This window comes from Dasypus novemcinctus, chromosome 2 (genome assembly GCF_030445035.2).
Source record: "Dasypus novemcinctus isolate mDasNov1 chromosome 2, mDasNov1.1.hap2, whole genome shotgun sequence".
Taxonomy (NCBI): Eukaryota; Metazoa; Chordata; class Mammalia; order Cingulata; family Dasypodidae; genus Dasypus; species Dasypus novemcinctus.
Window position 1 is genome coordinate 9,448,033 of NC_080674.1, and position 14,469 is coordinate 9,462,501.

At 42.2% G+C, this 14,469-nt stretch overlaps 1 protein-coding gene across 1 annotated transcript; it reads right to left on the reverse strand.

Annotated features, from left to right (window-relative positions):
* Positions 1-2,224: 2,224 nt before the first annotated feature.
* Positions 2,225-3,121, reverse strand: TAS2R1 (taste 2 receptor member 1). Its single transcript, XM_004481788.2, has one exon. It carries the CDS (start codon positions 3,119-3,121, stop codon positions 2,225-2,227), a length of 897 nt encoding a protein of 298 aa, XP_004481845.2.
* Positions 3,122-14,469: the final 11,348 nt, after the last annotated feature.

The following is a 14,469-nucleotide window of genomic DNA, read 5'->3' on the forward strand; positions in this document are numbered from 1 at the left end:
TTGGATGCTCTTTGAACCCCTATCTGAAATGGAATGGAATATCACTGCTGGGCCGTTTTTCAGTGAGGGCCTGCCCTGAGAGGCATATTGTTTGGAAGCCTTAGACTGACTGAATAGCCAGTGCTGGATCTGCTCATGAGCCATAGGGAGCAGAGGAAAGATGGGGAAAGCCATGTTCTGTAATAGGCGGGTTCTGGTAGACCCATGGACATGTGACCCTACAGCCAGTGCTCCCATGGGCCATAATTTCCAGCTCTTCTCTAAAAATATAGAGGCATGGTAAAGTAAGATGCTATACCACTGAGAGGTCAACTCCATGTGAGATGAGAAGGGCAAACACAATTTGGCAAGTCTAGAAAATCCAGATAAGGGTGGCTCCAGAGAGACAAAAGTCTGAGACCATTTTGCTTCTTCAATTAAGTAATTAGTGTCCCTTGCACTATCCATCAGTGTGATGTCTAGGAATATTTCTGGAATAAGCATGTTTCTGGGAAAGTCGACTTTGAAATGTTTTTAGAATAGTTTGTTTTGATTATTATGTGTTGCCTTTTTCAAAATCCTCTCTGTAACTTCTAAGTTTATAAATTTTGTCATATCTTAATAGTCATCTCATTAACAAGCACTATTAAAGCAGGGGTTGCATTAAATAGAATAGGAATTGTGTTAACTGAGGAAAAAAATCCCTTAAGAGTTGCATAATTACAAATTCCTCCCTAAATGCTCAACATCACCCCACTTTCCCTCTATCAACCAGCAGAGGGAGATTCAAGAAGGTATTCTTTGAACTTAAGATGTGCAATAAATGAACTTAAGATGTGCAAGACATGCAATAAATTCTTCATAGTCCCTTCCAAAGGTTGAAGCAGTAAGTACCTCCAGGACAAAACTTCTCCTCCCAAAGCCTGCAGGCTGGGTGCATGGTCAGCTACTGACTTCCCACCTACTGAGATGTGGGAAATTGAAATAGCAGGAAGATAGAGACTGTTATTTTGCTCCTTGTGGAAAGAAGTATGTGACCTGTGAGAAGAAAAGTAGCCTCAGATCTTAGTTCCCACACCCAAAAAGATAAATACTTCTCTGGCTCTTCTGAAGCAAAGTCCTCTGTTAGTTTATAACAGAGACTGCTTGGTTTGGGTTAGTAAACCACTATTTGAATGCACATTCCTAGTGACTGGGAAATCCAAACCTAAACATGCTCTCCACCATCATGCATGAACCACCTTTAAAACCAAATTTAAGAACATCTCTTACTTTATTTACTTGCCTTGAATCAAAAGGGCTCTCAAGCTGATTTAGAAATATACATATATGTATCTCAAATAATCAACCAAACAGAAGACACATTTGTTACTTCAAGCAGATGGCGACACATCCCCACCCTCACCCACTTGCCGATGCTGCTTCTTTGGGAAGACACACAATATGGCGGGAGTTCCAACTTGCCACCATCGGTTGAAAGGATCCCAAAGCTGAGTGCACAAAAGCAAAGTGTAACATCTTTGCAAGCTAGCATCTACTCAGTGTGCCCAACTTGGAGAAATGGAAAAATGAGTGCTCCATCCTCAACTCCTCCTCCATCTGTCTGCCTCTGGATCAGTTAATGGGATCCATCTCCATGGCATCTAGGAAGTCCGCATGACGGAGGAGATGCACAGCTTATCCTTCACCCCCTCTCTGGTCTGATGAGGAAGAATAGCTCCCTTATCTGTTTCCACAAGCAGAGCAGAAATAATATGCAAGTAGACTAGAGGTGAGCAATCAGTCCTCCCAGGTCAGGAGACACCACCTCAGATAGCCTCAGACACAGCTGCCATGCAGGTGGCCTATGTCCGGCAGATGACACAAGTTCAAACCTGTGCTTCTGTTTCTTTAGTTAAACTCTTTCTTCTGAGATAACTGCAGCTTCACATGCCATTGTAAGAAATGATACAGAAAGGTCTTGTGTACCCCTGACCTAGTTTCCCCAATGGTAACATCTTGCAAAACTGTATTACATCACAACCAGGATATTGATCTAGATAGGCTGTACCAACAGGTGTTGTGTGTAGAAAGTCAACTTAACCCTTGAAAAAGTAGCAAAACCATAAAAAAATGCCTCCATCTGGGTAAATAGTCTGAAAGCACTGTTTTGTATGTTTTAGATCCTTTGCTTGCCTGACAGAGATGCAGCAGCCACAGGCAACCTGTTGAACCTCAGACTCTCAGAATGGATCAAAGTTCTCTGTCACTGACAACACTCACTGTGAAGGAGGAATTTCTTTGCATTTTGTTTCAGTTTAGGATTTCCCAAAATTAAGATGACAGAGTGTCCAGAGGGGTATGCACTCAATACTGAAACATAGAACAGAAAGCCGAGGTCACTGACCTTGAAGAATCCAGCGGAGAACAAAGCCGACATCATGTAATGCAAGAGGTAGAGGATTAGGAAGGAAAGGATGGAGAGCAGTGCGCTGAAGTGGACACTCATGCTCGGGTCCCTGGCACCTGCCACTGTGTTTCTCATCTGCGTGGCATGTCTCACCAAGGTGAAAATCAAGAGCAGAAGAGCAGTCAAGAATATAAGTAAAGGCAACAACAGCTCAAAGATAAGAAAGCCATACTGAGGAGCAGGTATTTCTTCAATTTGAGAAGTTGCATTTATTGAGAGATAGTTCAACCAGATCTTTTTGAAAAGATACCACGTATGTTTGTGGTGGAAAACAGAAGTTGTCAGTGAATATAACAGGGATCCCAGGATCAGCCAGGGCATCAGCTTGGAAATCTTCCTCTTTAGCCAGAAGACGAATGGGTGGGCAATGTTTGTAATCTTGACACAGTAGAAAACACCGAGCCACGTGGCCAGCCAGAGTCCTGATTCATTTATGAATACTAAAAGCAAAAATATCTCAGCAAAGGCAGATAATTCTATCAAGGAGAGAAAACAGAGATTAGCATAGAAGATTGTCCACTGCACCCCAATCCTGGAGATTGCCAGGCAGAAAAGAAGAAGATCCAATGGAGACATTTTTCTATTCTTAATCAAGGCAGCTCCGTTCACAATCACGATGATGCCGTTTGCGAAAATCCCAAAAAGAAACTGTATCACGGCGCAAGGAAGGATGATGCAGCGAGAATCTAGCATTTTGGAAAGAAAAACAAATCAGTCACCTAAAAAATGATGTACTTGTAGATGCTGGAACAGTTTCAATTATCTGAGCCATTTACTTTCTTCAATAAGATCAGGTCCCTCTGGGGACATGAGTGTGTTACAGTGAAAGCAGTGGCGTAGAGAGGTGTCCATTTGCGTGCATGACAGCAACCTTCTCAATTTAGTACTGAGACAGTCAAATAAGAAAGAGATCCTCTAGCATGATTTGCTTGTTGGAGATGGCTTTTGCATTTTCCAGGTCTAGTTTTCCAAATCATCCAAACGAATGTGAAATCAGACCCATGGCTGAGAGAAGGTCCCCTTCACAAGATAATCAGCTGAAGCCACTCAGTCCTCCATTAATACTGTGACTGATCAATTGTGCCTGCACTTGCTATTCTATTTAAAGAGAGTGAAGGATTCTAGAAGAAAAACTTTTAGGTAAAATTATCACTTCTGCTGTAACAGTATAGTACAGCCCAGCAGTCTCCAAATATTAATTAATATTTCTCCAATATAGTATGACTTAGCAATTTAGGACCGTATAACCTTGAGCATAATTAAATAATAAAACACACATGGTAAAACACAAAACATCACAAAAATACAACAGCAGGCAAAGTAATTAGGCTTACATGTATGTGTACACAATAAAGTACGTTAGGCTTCTCTAGGGAAACAGAACCAACAGGAGATCTCTGTAATTACTATGAGATTTTATAAAATCATCTGCATGACTGTAGGGATGCACAAATCCAGATTGCATATGGCAAGTTACAAGCTGGGAATTCTGATGAAGGTTTTCAAAGAATTCCCCAGAAGTTTGATCCCTGAAGTAGAGATGGAAATTCTCTCTTCTGACTGCTGAAATCATCATTTCCTCATTTAAAGCCTTCAAATGATTGGATGAGACAATTCCTATTGTTGAAGGCAATCTCCTCAGTTGATTGTAGAGGTAATCTGCCATAGATGCAATCAACATACTGATGATTTAAGTTCACAGAATGTCCTTCAGTAACAATCAGGACAGTGTTTCCTTGACCAAATGACTGGGCACCATAACCTGGCTGAGTTGACACATGAAAAGTAGTCATCACAGCCCTCCTCTTGTCAACAAGGCAGCCATACACATCACCTTAAGCCATGCTTATTCTCTACATAAAAAATAATAACTGACATTTTTTTTTGCCTAACAATATTCAAGTATCCTGCATACAACCATATAAATGTACTAACTCTCTCCAGAGTAGGGTACAAGTCCCTGGGTAATATTTGCTCTTAAACTTGATATCCTATAATTCGTATACTAGGACATGAAACTAATGCAACTTATGTCCTATGATAAGGAGATAAGATAGGGAAGGAAGCAAAGATATTTGCTTTTTATACGTAGACAAATAGAATTGCCACAAAACAAGGAAGAAATATTCATAACCATTACAGTCCTTGTTTCTGTAACCGGTCACGTGGTTATAAAGTTAATATTTATTACTACCTTCTTCTATTACCATTTTCATGTTCCCTTTACCATTAGCAAGCACCTCAGCTGGCCATAGTTCTTTGCCTGGTGGTGACCCAAACCATCGTTCCTGAATTTTCTGGTCTATTGGTAGTCCTGCCTGGATTGGGTTGTTGCAGTTTTCCAATGACTTTAATCACAGAGCACAGTAGCGTTAAAAGATACCCTAGGGCATCTCCTATATTCCAAGCAGACTCTTCTTTACCTCCATTGTGTAGTCAGGATCAATCACCCTAGCCAGCACAGTAATTCCTTTCTTTGCCTATAATTCAAAGGCATAAAGAAACCAGAGGCATGGGGCTCCCAAGTGACCAGGTGGCAGTCTTAACTTCCAGTTCAATGGAATCATTGTTTTTCCTGGTGGAAGCACTCCTTCTTTTGGAACTAATACTTGTAGACCAGCATAGCTTAAGGATTCAGGGACAGGAAGGAAAATTCTCACTGTGGATCACTAGGGGTAATAGTGAGTGGTGCATTCCCATTTCCACCTTTGACTCCTGGACCCATGAATCCTGACTATGGGAGAAACAGCATCATAGAGTGGACACTGGTTTAGAGCATATGCAGCCTCCTGAAGAACATGTCCCCAGTCCTGCAGGTATTGCCAACTAGTTATCACTGTCATTGAGTCTTCAAAAGGCCATTCCACCATTCCATCAATCCACCTGCTTCAGGATGATGGGGAACATGGTAAGACCAGTGGATTCCATGAGCATGTGTCCTTTCCTGCACATCATTTGCTGTGAAGTAGGTTCCTTGATCAGAAGCAATGCTGTGTGGAAGCCATGGTGGTGGATAAGACATTCGTTAAGTCCACGGATGGTAGTTTTGGCAGAAGCATTGAATTAAGAGAAGGCAAACTCATATCCAGAGTATGTGCCTACTCCAGTTAGAAAAAAATCACTGCTTCTTCCATAATGAGCTTGATCCAATGTAATTGACCTGCTACCAGGCAGAAGGATGATCACCTTAAGGGATAGTGTCACATCAGGGGATGAGTGTGGGTCTCTGCTGCTGACAAATTGGACACTGAACAGTGGATATTGCCAAGTCAGCCTTGGTGAGGGGAAGTCCATGTTGCCGAGTCCATGCATAACCACCATCTCTTGCCCCATGTTCCCTTTGTTCATGAGACCACTGATCAAAGACAGGGGTGACACTGGAAAGAGGCTGACTGGTATCCAGAGAACAGGTCATCTTATTCATTTGATTATTAGAATCTTCCTCTGATGAAATCACCCTTTGCTGAGCATTCATGTGGTGCACAAATATCTGCATGTTTTTTGCCCACTCAGAAAGGTCTAGCCACATATCTCTTCCCCAGACCTCTTTGTCATCAATTTTCCAATCATGTTCCTTCCAAGTCCCTGGCCATCTTGCTAAACCATTGGTGACAGCCCATGAGTCAGTGTACAAACGCAACTTCTGGCCATTTCTCCTTCCGAGCAAAATGAAAAACAAAATGCATTGCTCAAAGTTCTGCCAACTGAAACATTTCCCTTCATATAGACCTTCAGGGACATCCCAGAAAGAGACTGCAGTGCTGTAGCTGTTCACTTTTGGGTGGTACCTGCATATAGTGCAGAACCACCTGTAAACCAGACCCAAGTGTTCTCTTCCTCAGTCAACTATTGTAAGGAACTCCCCAAGAGGCCATAGCTGTGGGCTGGAAAAGAGAAGGTAATGTGGCAGATGTGGGGCCATGGACATTTGGGTAACTTCCTCATGTAACTTACTTGTGTCTTCAGAACCCTCTTGAACCCTGTCTCATATATACCACTTCCACTGTGGTACACTGTGGGCATGCTGGACATGCCCAGCATTATGGTTTGGTGGGTCAGACAACACCCAGCTCATGATAGGCAACTCAGGTCTCATGGTAACTTGCTAGCCCATGGTTAAACATTCATTCTCTACTAAGGCCTAATAGCAGGCCAAAAGCTATTTCTCAAAAGTAGAGTAGTTATCTGCAGAGGATATCAAGTCTTTGATCCAAAATCCTAAGGTCCGCATTATGATTCTCCTATAGGGGCCTGCCAAAGGCTCCAGACAGCATCTCTATTTGCCACTGACATTTTCAGCACCATTGGATCTGCTGGATCATATGGCCCAAATGGCAGAGCAGTCTGCACAGCAGTCTGGACTTGTTGAATAACCTCCTCTTGTTCTGTTCCTAACTCAAAACAAGCAGCTTTTCTAATCATTTGGTAAATGGGATGGAGTAGCACCCAAATTAGGAATATGCTATTTACAAAATTCAAAGAGGTCAAATAGGCATTGTGCCTCTTTTTTGGTTATAGGAGAAGATAGATACAACAGCTTATCCTTCACCCTAGAAGAGAAATCTTGGCATCCCCCACACCACTGGACACCTAGAAATTTCACTATTGTGGAAGGCCCCTGTATTTTTGTTGGATTTGTTCCCCCATGTCCGGACATACAAAAGCCTTACCAAGTCTAGATTAGTTACTACATCTTGCTCATTAGGCCCCATCAACATGATGTCATCAATAGAATGGACCTGTGTGATGTTTTGTGGGAGGGAGAGACCATCAAGTTCCCTGCAGACAATATTGTGACATAGAGCTGGAAAGTTGATATACCTCTGAGGCAGGACTGTGAAAGTATACTGCTGGCCTTGCCAGCTGAAAGCAAACTGTTTCTGGTGGTCTTTACTAATGGCAATTGAGAAAAAGACATTTGTCAGCTGCATACCAGGTACCAGGGGATGTGTTGATTTGCTCAAGCAATGATACCACATCTGGGACAGCAGCTGTGATTATAGTCATCACCTGGTTAAGTTTATGATAACCCATTGTCATCTTCTAAGAACCATCTGTTTTCTGCACAGGTCAAGTAAGAGAGTTCAATGGGGATATGGTGGGAATCACCTGCATCCTTTAACTCCTTGATGGTGGCATTGATCTATGCAATCCCTCCAGGAATCCTGTACTGCTTTTGATTTACTGTTTTGCTAGGTAGGGGCAGTTCTATCAGCTTCTGTTTAGCCTTTCCTACAATAATAGATCTCACCCAGCACCATTTGTACCAAATATTAGTCTGCCAGAAAACAGGAGTTCAAACCTCTTCCTAAATGTTTTTAAACTTTGAAAGTTTTTATGACATGAGCTGGGTGTTTCAGGGTAAATGGAGTTTGTTGCTGTAACTATCTAGCAGACTATTGATGGAGAAATTGGAAAAAAGTGCTTAATTAATATGTATTCTGTCCATTTATTATGCTAGGCCAGGTTTTTTCCATATGAGCACTATTGATATTTTAGGTAGGATAATTCTTTGGTGGTAGTGGTGGGGTGTTTCCTGTGCATTATAGAATGCTTAGCAGCATCCCTGACCCCTACCCACTAGATGAAAGTAGCACACACTTTGCCCCAGGTTGTGACAACAAAAATGTTTCCAGATACTGGCAAATGTCCCCTGGGTGGCCAAATTACCTCCGGTTCTCAACCTGAGGTTCCAAGAAGGATAGGAGTTTTTCTGACCTTGAGGCATTTGGTGAGTAAAGGAAAAGCAAGCCACATGTATAGCGTGACATCCAACCAAATTTGATACTTCACTGCCAGAGCACAAAGTAGAGAATAATTTATTAAACACTGGGGAAATCAAAGCTTTTCCAGCTTACATGTGGCCAGCAGGCTCCAAGCTACTTGGTCCCAAATCAGTAGGTGTCATAAAGGAGTCTTAAGATGAAACTTATTTCTAGGAACCTGGAAGGGAAACTGAAAATATTAGTGCTGAGAGTATATTTCTAGGCTACTTTTTAAGTTTTCTCTGAACACTTGAGTCTGTGTCATGCAGAAATCTACTTTGCTCTTCTTGTCACTTCAGTGAGATGATGGGAGCAGACAGGCAAGTCTGTGAGGAGCTATCGAGGGAGGCGGTTTGTGAGTGGACTGTATCAACACAGGTCCAAATTCAAGCATGGCAATTTGGATGAGCCTTGCTCTTCACCCTCTGGTGGAATGAAGAAAGTATAAAAGACTTTCCAATTTTCCACTCTGCAGGCTGCAAACACAGAATAGAAGGGCATCTACCTACACAATAATAAAGCCAAGAATTCTCAGAAAAGTAATAACCACTTCTTCCTCAGTTTCTCAATCCAACTTCCACCATTGCACCACCTGTTGCTTGGATTGCAAACGTGGGGTCCCTGCTGTGGCCCATGAATTCAGCTCTGGGAGGGCAGGGTGAGGATTTATTCTCATGACTGATATCCATCCATCCAATTACCCAGGGTTTAGCATATGATAGATTTGTTCGGAGTTGAGCTCAATTACATAAGGAGTTTCATAGCAGAGGAAAAAAGAAATAAATATTACAAAGTCACTTTAGAAGGGAGCATTTGTTTTCTAAAGCTCTCTCCTGCTAGAGACAGGGCTCATAAGATCAGCTTCTCATCCCTGTTTGCTCCACTATTGCCGTGACATCTATGACTGAATGCCTGGTTTTGTGCTGTGCACGGCAATATTCCCAAAAGTGGGAACACTAAGGGGAGAAAGGAAAAAGGAAAAAGTTCACATCCTGAGTCTTGAATAGCAAGTAGGCTTTCTGCACTGACAGCCAACCAGCAGACATAATGCATAGTACACCACAGATTTAAAAGAAAATAACTATGTCCAATTCTATTTATTAACATGCCGTTTGTCTTTTAGATTCTAGCAGTTGGTGTTCAGATATTCTATTATAACTTTTGTTAGAACTAGCTTGGGGAGTAGAGGCAATTCTTCATAGAGAACTTTATTTCACAGAGAACAGGTCTTCCTACATGACAATCTCATTGGGCACAAAATAAAAATTCATAAAGCTTAAGTGACTTTTTGTTCAGTAAATAATTGCAAGTACCAGTCTCTCCTGTGATCACATGCAAAGGCAGCCAAAGTCACTACGCTCTTGGCCAAAAGCCACCAACTTGCACCCTCTCACACTGAAGGACGGCGCAGTAAGGGACGTCTGTCCATAAGAGTGAAGCATCCATGGACCTGCTAAACTAATGGTCCCAAAGGTCCCCAAGGCAGCTGTGATTCGTCCTGGGGTGGGGACCTCTGAGGGCGTGCTGTTTCGCCTCCCTGCCAGGAACGGAGGTAATCATGCATACTGGTCCTTGAGCCGAGCAAGCATGAGTTACACATTTCAGTGATGAACACAACTTACCAAATAAAGAAAAATGGCCCTCCTGTGGACTTCCTTTGGATCTTTCAAGCAGTTTGTTTTATAAGGACACATCAGAGAATTTCTGGCTCTTGAGATGAAAAGCGCGCCTGGCTGGCCTCACCTGTCAGTCAGCGACTCCCAACGTTGACAGTTTTACATGGACAAATGGCTTGGAACAGATGGAACCAGACCCATGTGGAGAAATTCACACGATTATTACCCCATATTACCCTGATTAAATCCCTTCACTCGCACTCATCTGTAATGAGCAATCATTAAAGGAGACAACAGTAAATATTCTTGAGGAAACTGACAGGCGGAAAGAGTTGCTTATTTATATTCAAATCATTTAGCTCCAAAGAAAACGCAGAGTTTTGTCAAATGCAGTTAGATTGACGTTGGCAAGCTTTCACCAGATAGAAGACTCAGTCGCGTCCTTCTGCTCTCTAGAAGGAAATACTTCGGTATTAAAAGCACCATGAAAGTGGAGCTATAGTTTTAATACCTTTCCCAAGTGGGTCTTCTCACTTCATTATCAAGGGAACAATTCCTGCTTGAAGGAACATGCGCATGTATTAACATTATTGTATATTTAAGATCATTCAAATAAGAAAGAAATAGACCCAGAGCAAGACAATGCAGACATCCTTTCTGAATCTTCCCCAAAGCACAGCTAAGCTCTTGCAAAGCCTGTATGGAATTTATTCTATCTGAAAGTCACAACATTTTGGTTAAAAAGCACCAGACTTTTTCAGAGTAATTACTCTTTAAATCCTTTCATTTGCTTCTGCCCACTTGAATTTGCAGTGGGCAGAACTGCAAATTCTGAGTTTGCAGAATTCTGAGTTTAGTTCTTTCGGACTAAAATTTTTGTCTTTAATATTCAGGTCACTTCTATACACGTGTCCCATCTCTTCTTTTATTTATTGCAGTAATATATTTCTGTGCTTTTCTTTACTCTTCTCCGTATTCTATAATTTATTTGCATTGTAGAAAATAGAATACTGGAGTGATGCAGTGCATTGAATTTAAGTCTTATATCTAAAGAACTCAAAGTGTTTTACAAACAAGAATTCCTTGTTAGTTATAATGAGGAAAGGGAAGCCAGATATGCCACCTCACGTGTATAATCTCTAGTGCTCATGATTTTGTCTTTAGCACACAAGTGAGCTCCTCTGAGGAATTTCAAAGCCTCCCTCCATCCTTCCTCCCTTCAATTCATCTTCCCTCCTTTCCTTCATTCTTTCCATCTTTCCTTCTGTCCTTCCTTTCTCTCCACTCCCTCCCTCTCTCTCTCCCTTCCTTCCTTCCTTCCTACCTTTAAAAAATATTCACTGTTTGTCTGTATGGACTAGGCACTGTTCTAAGCATGGAATATAGAGTAAAGAATAAGACAAGGTCTCTGTCACCTTGGAAATTACATTATAGTCTGGAAGACAAGAAATAAGGAAATGCTTTTAGGGAAGGCAGAGAGAGGTGCTATTTTCGAGAGCATGGTCAGCTGAGGCTGACTCTTTTAGAGAGCAGGTGCCAATTGAAAAGAGACCTGAATGAGAGAAAGAAATCGCCTCCCAGATTTTAGGGATGAACATTCCAGACAAAGAGGACATGGGTTATAAGTGAGCCCCTGAGCCATAAAAGAGCTTGGAGCATTCCAGAAAAACAGAAGCCTAAACTCAGAAAGGGGAAGAACCATAGGAGATGACATGAGAGGTGGCAGACGTGGCCAGGTCATGGAGGACTTCAGGCTACAGTAATGACTGCATTTTATTCTCAGTGTGATGGGAAGTTGTCAAGTTTGGGGGAGAAGGATATTTGTGCCACATAATCAGACCTAGGTTCTCAAGTGTTTTCTATGGCTGTTGAGAAGAACCCTGATAAAATCAAACACAACAAATAAAAAGGACCCATATGTTCTCATATACTCTGGAGAACAGAGGGTAAGAGTGGAAACAGAAAGACCAATTTGAAGGATGTTGGCATAGATTAGGTGAGAAATGCCGCTGACTTAAATTAGATTGGTGGTAAGAGGTGGCTGGATTTGGAATAGCTTTTGAAAGTAGAACCAACAGAAATTTCAGATGGCTTTGGTGGGCGAGTGAAGGAAAGAGAGATATCAAGAACTACTTTGGGGTCATTGGCATGATCCGCTGGTGAGACATACCACTGTTTTCAAGAAGGGGAAATCGGAGGGAAATTGAAATCAACAGTTCTGCGGTGGGCACGCTGAGTCTGAGATGCCTACTCCAGATGGAGATGCTACCTAGTAGTAGATAAGTTTGGAGTTTGTGGGAGCCACAATAGCTGGAAATACGCATTTGGAATTCACTAGCATATGGATGTTATTTAAAGCCTTCACAATGGGTAAGATTTTGTTGGGCAGAGCTTGCCAGCTGGAGTGTCCGAGCACTGAAATGAAAAACTCAATGTTCTGCGCATTCACACCACGGGTATTGTCCCATCCGATACCGTCTCTTTGTGGAAGGAAACAGAATAGGGACGTCAACGTTTGTGTTCTTGAAATGAAACCCATTGGCCATAGTATCCCAATCTTTTAATGAATTGCTGCTTCTATTTGTTGTTTCATTTGGATATTTTGTTTTTATACTCATAAGGAAGATTAATCTGTTGATTTTATGGTACTATGTTTCATGAATTTGATTATCCTATTTTGCTGGATTTGTCAAAAAATTATTAAGCTTTTCTTATTTTCTATGCACCAGAACAGTTTAAGTAGCATGGGAATTATCTACTCTTTGGAGCATGGAAAGAAATTAGAAATGAGAGAATCTGGGGCCAGCAGCTCTTAAGGAGAGGCAGAATACTTACCATTTATTTGGTGCTTAAAAATGCTAAACAATTGACTGACAACCCTGTGAAATTGGATTATCGCCACTTTAGAGATTACTTACTTGAGGTGCACAGAGGCTTGGAAAATTACCCTCTGTCACAAAGTTAAAAAGTGTCAGCCCCACGGTGTGGACCGCACTCTGACCTCCTGGGGGTTCAGCCATCAAGCAGCACTGCCTCCTGGGTTAACTCCCACAGCGGCTGTGAAGATGCCTTTGAATGCTGTAGGTGGCGGGTAGAGAGCTGCTCTTTCTGCCTATCCAGTGTTCACTCTCTCCTTCACCCTGACTTTCCTCTCCTCCATGCTCAGCGTTTGTGACATAAGTGGGTCAAGCCCAATTCCTGAATCCAGGAGCAGGCACAGGACCCAGCGTGGCAGTACCAGACCAACTCACCTGATCAGGAGGGTCCACGCGGGATGAACACCAGGCCCAAATTGCTGAGTCAGAATGTGTGAGAGAACTTCTGATGGAGCAGCTGGCCACAAAGTCCCTCTTGGACCAGGTTCCTCAGAAGAGAGGATGTTTGCCTGGAGCTGCTGGCTGCCATCTTGGCCCTGTGAGAGGGGAACTTGAGGCTGCCGAAGAATGGATTGCACACAAAGGACAGCAGAACCCGGGATAATGAGAGCAAGACGAGGCTCTGTGCAGAACAGCTCAGCCCCTAAGCCAGACTTCACTTACCTTTGGCCTTGACATTTCAATGAACTCATAAATTCTCAGTTTTTGCTGAAGCCAGCTTGAGTTGGGTTTCTGTCACATTAGGTGTACTAAGATATCTGTGGGCTATACAGAAAAGCAAAGGCTTGTTCTTCCACTTTTCACATTTAGAAATTGGAGTCAGAGAAGTGTTTTGCCTAAAGCCAGTCATTTAGCGATATTCTTGGAACCCAGTCATATGAACTTTGAATTAGAGTTGAGTGCTCTATTCACTAAACTTATAGTGTTTTCTCAAACATATTTGTAGAAGAATTATCAAGAAAAAAGAATACAAATTTCTTTTTGTTTTTTTGCCCCCTGTACATTTAATTATGCCTTCCACATCACAAACTCACACTGACACTCAGATATTTATTGTGCTATGAGTTCCACAGAATATCCCTGGCATTGTCATGTTGACTGGCTGTAATTTTGTGTCCATAAGATGTTTTCATGGGCCAATAGATATTAATGCATATCTACACATATGCAAAGGATATTGGCGATCGTGTGTACCAACTCCTGATTGTACCTATGTTATGTGTTGAAATGTGGCCTCCCGAAAGACAAGTTCAAGTCCTAAGACCCAATCCCTTGAATGTGACTTTATTTGGAATTAGAGTCTCTGAAAACATGATGAATTAAGATGTGGCCAACCTGGATTTAGGTGGGTCTAATCCAATAAGGCTGGCGTCCTTCTAAGAGGGGGAAATTTTGGATGCAGAGACACAGAGACATGGGGGAGGAGGTCCTGTGTTTACATGGGTGGAAATTGAAGTGCTGCAGCTGCAAGCAAACAACACCAAGGTTTGCTGGCAAATGTCCACAACTAGCAAGAGGTAACCTCCCCTACAGACTTCAGAGGGAGCATGGCTCTGCTGACACCTTGATTTTGGACTTGGTGGCCTCCAGAACTGTTGCTTTAAGCCACCTCGTTTGTGGTACTTTGCCACCATAGAGCTAGAAAAATAAGACAACATAAAAAGAGAAAAGAGAATAGTATAAAGATATATAATACCCAGTGCTTTGTTCCAGGTAGAATCTGGATTTTGTGCATTGCGGCGGCTTGCTCGGTCGGTAGAGGTGGGGTCTGGCTGCAGACGAGG

Excerpts from the sequence above, each read along its gene's own strand:
- TAS2R1 (XM_004481788.2), bottom strand. The coding sequence starts at position 3,121 with ATGCTAGATTCTCGCTGCATCATCCTTCCTTGCGCCGTGATACAGTTT.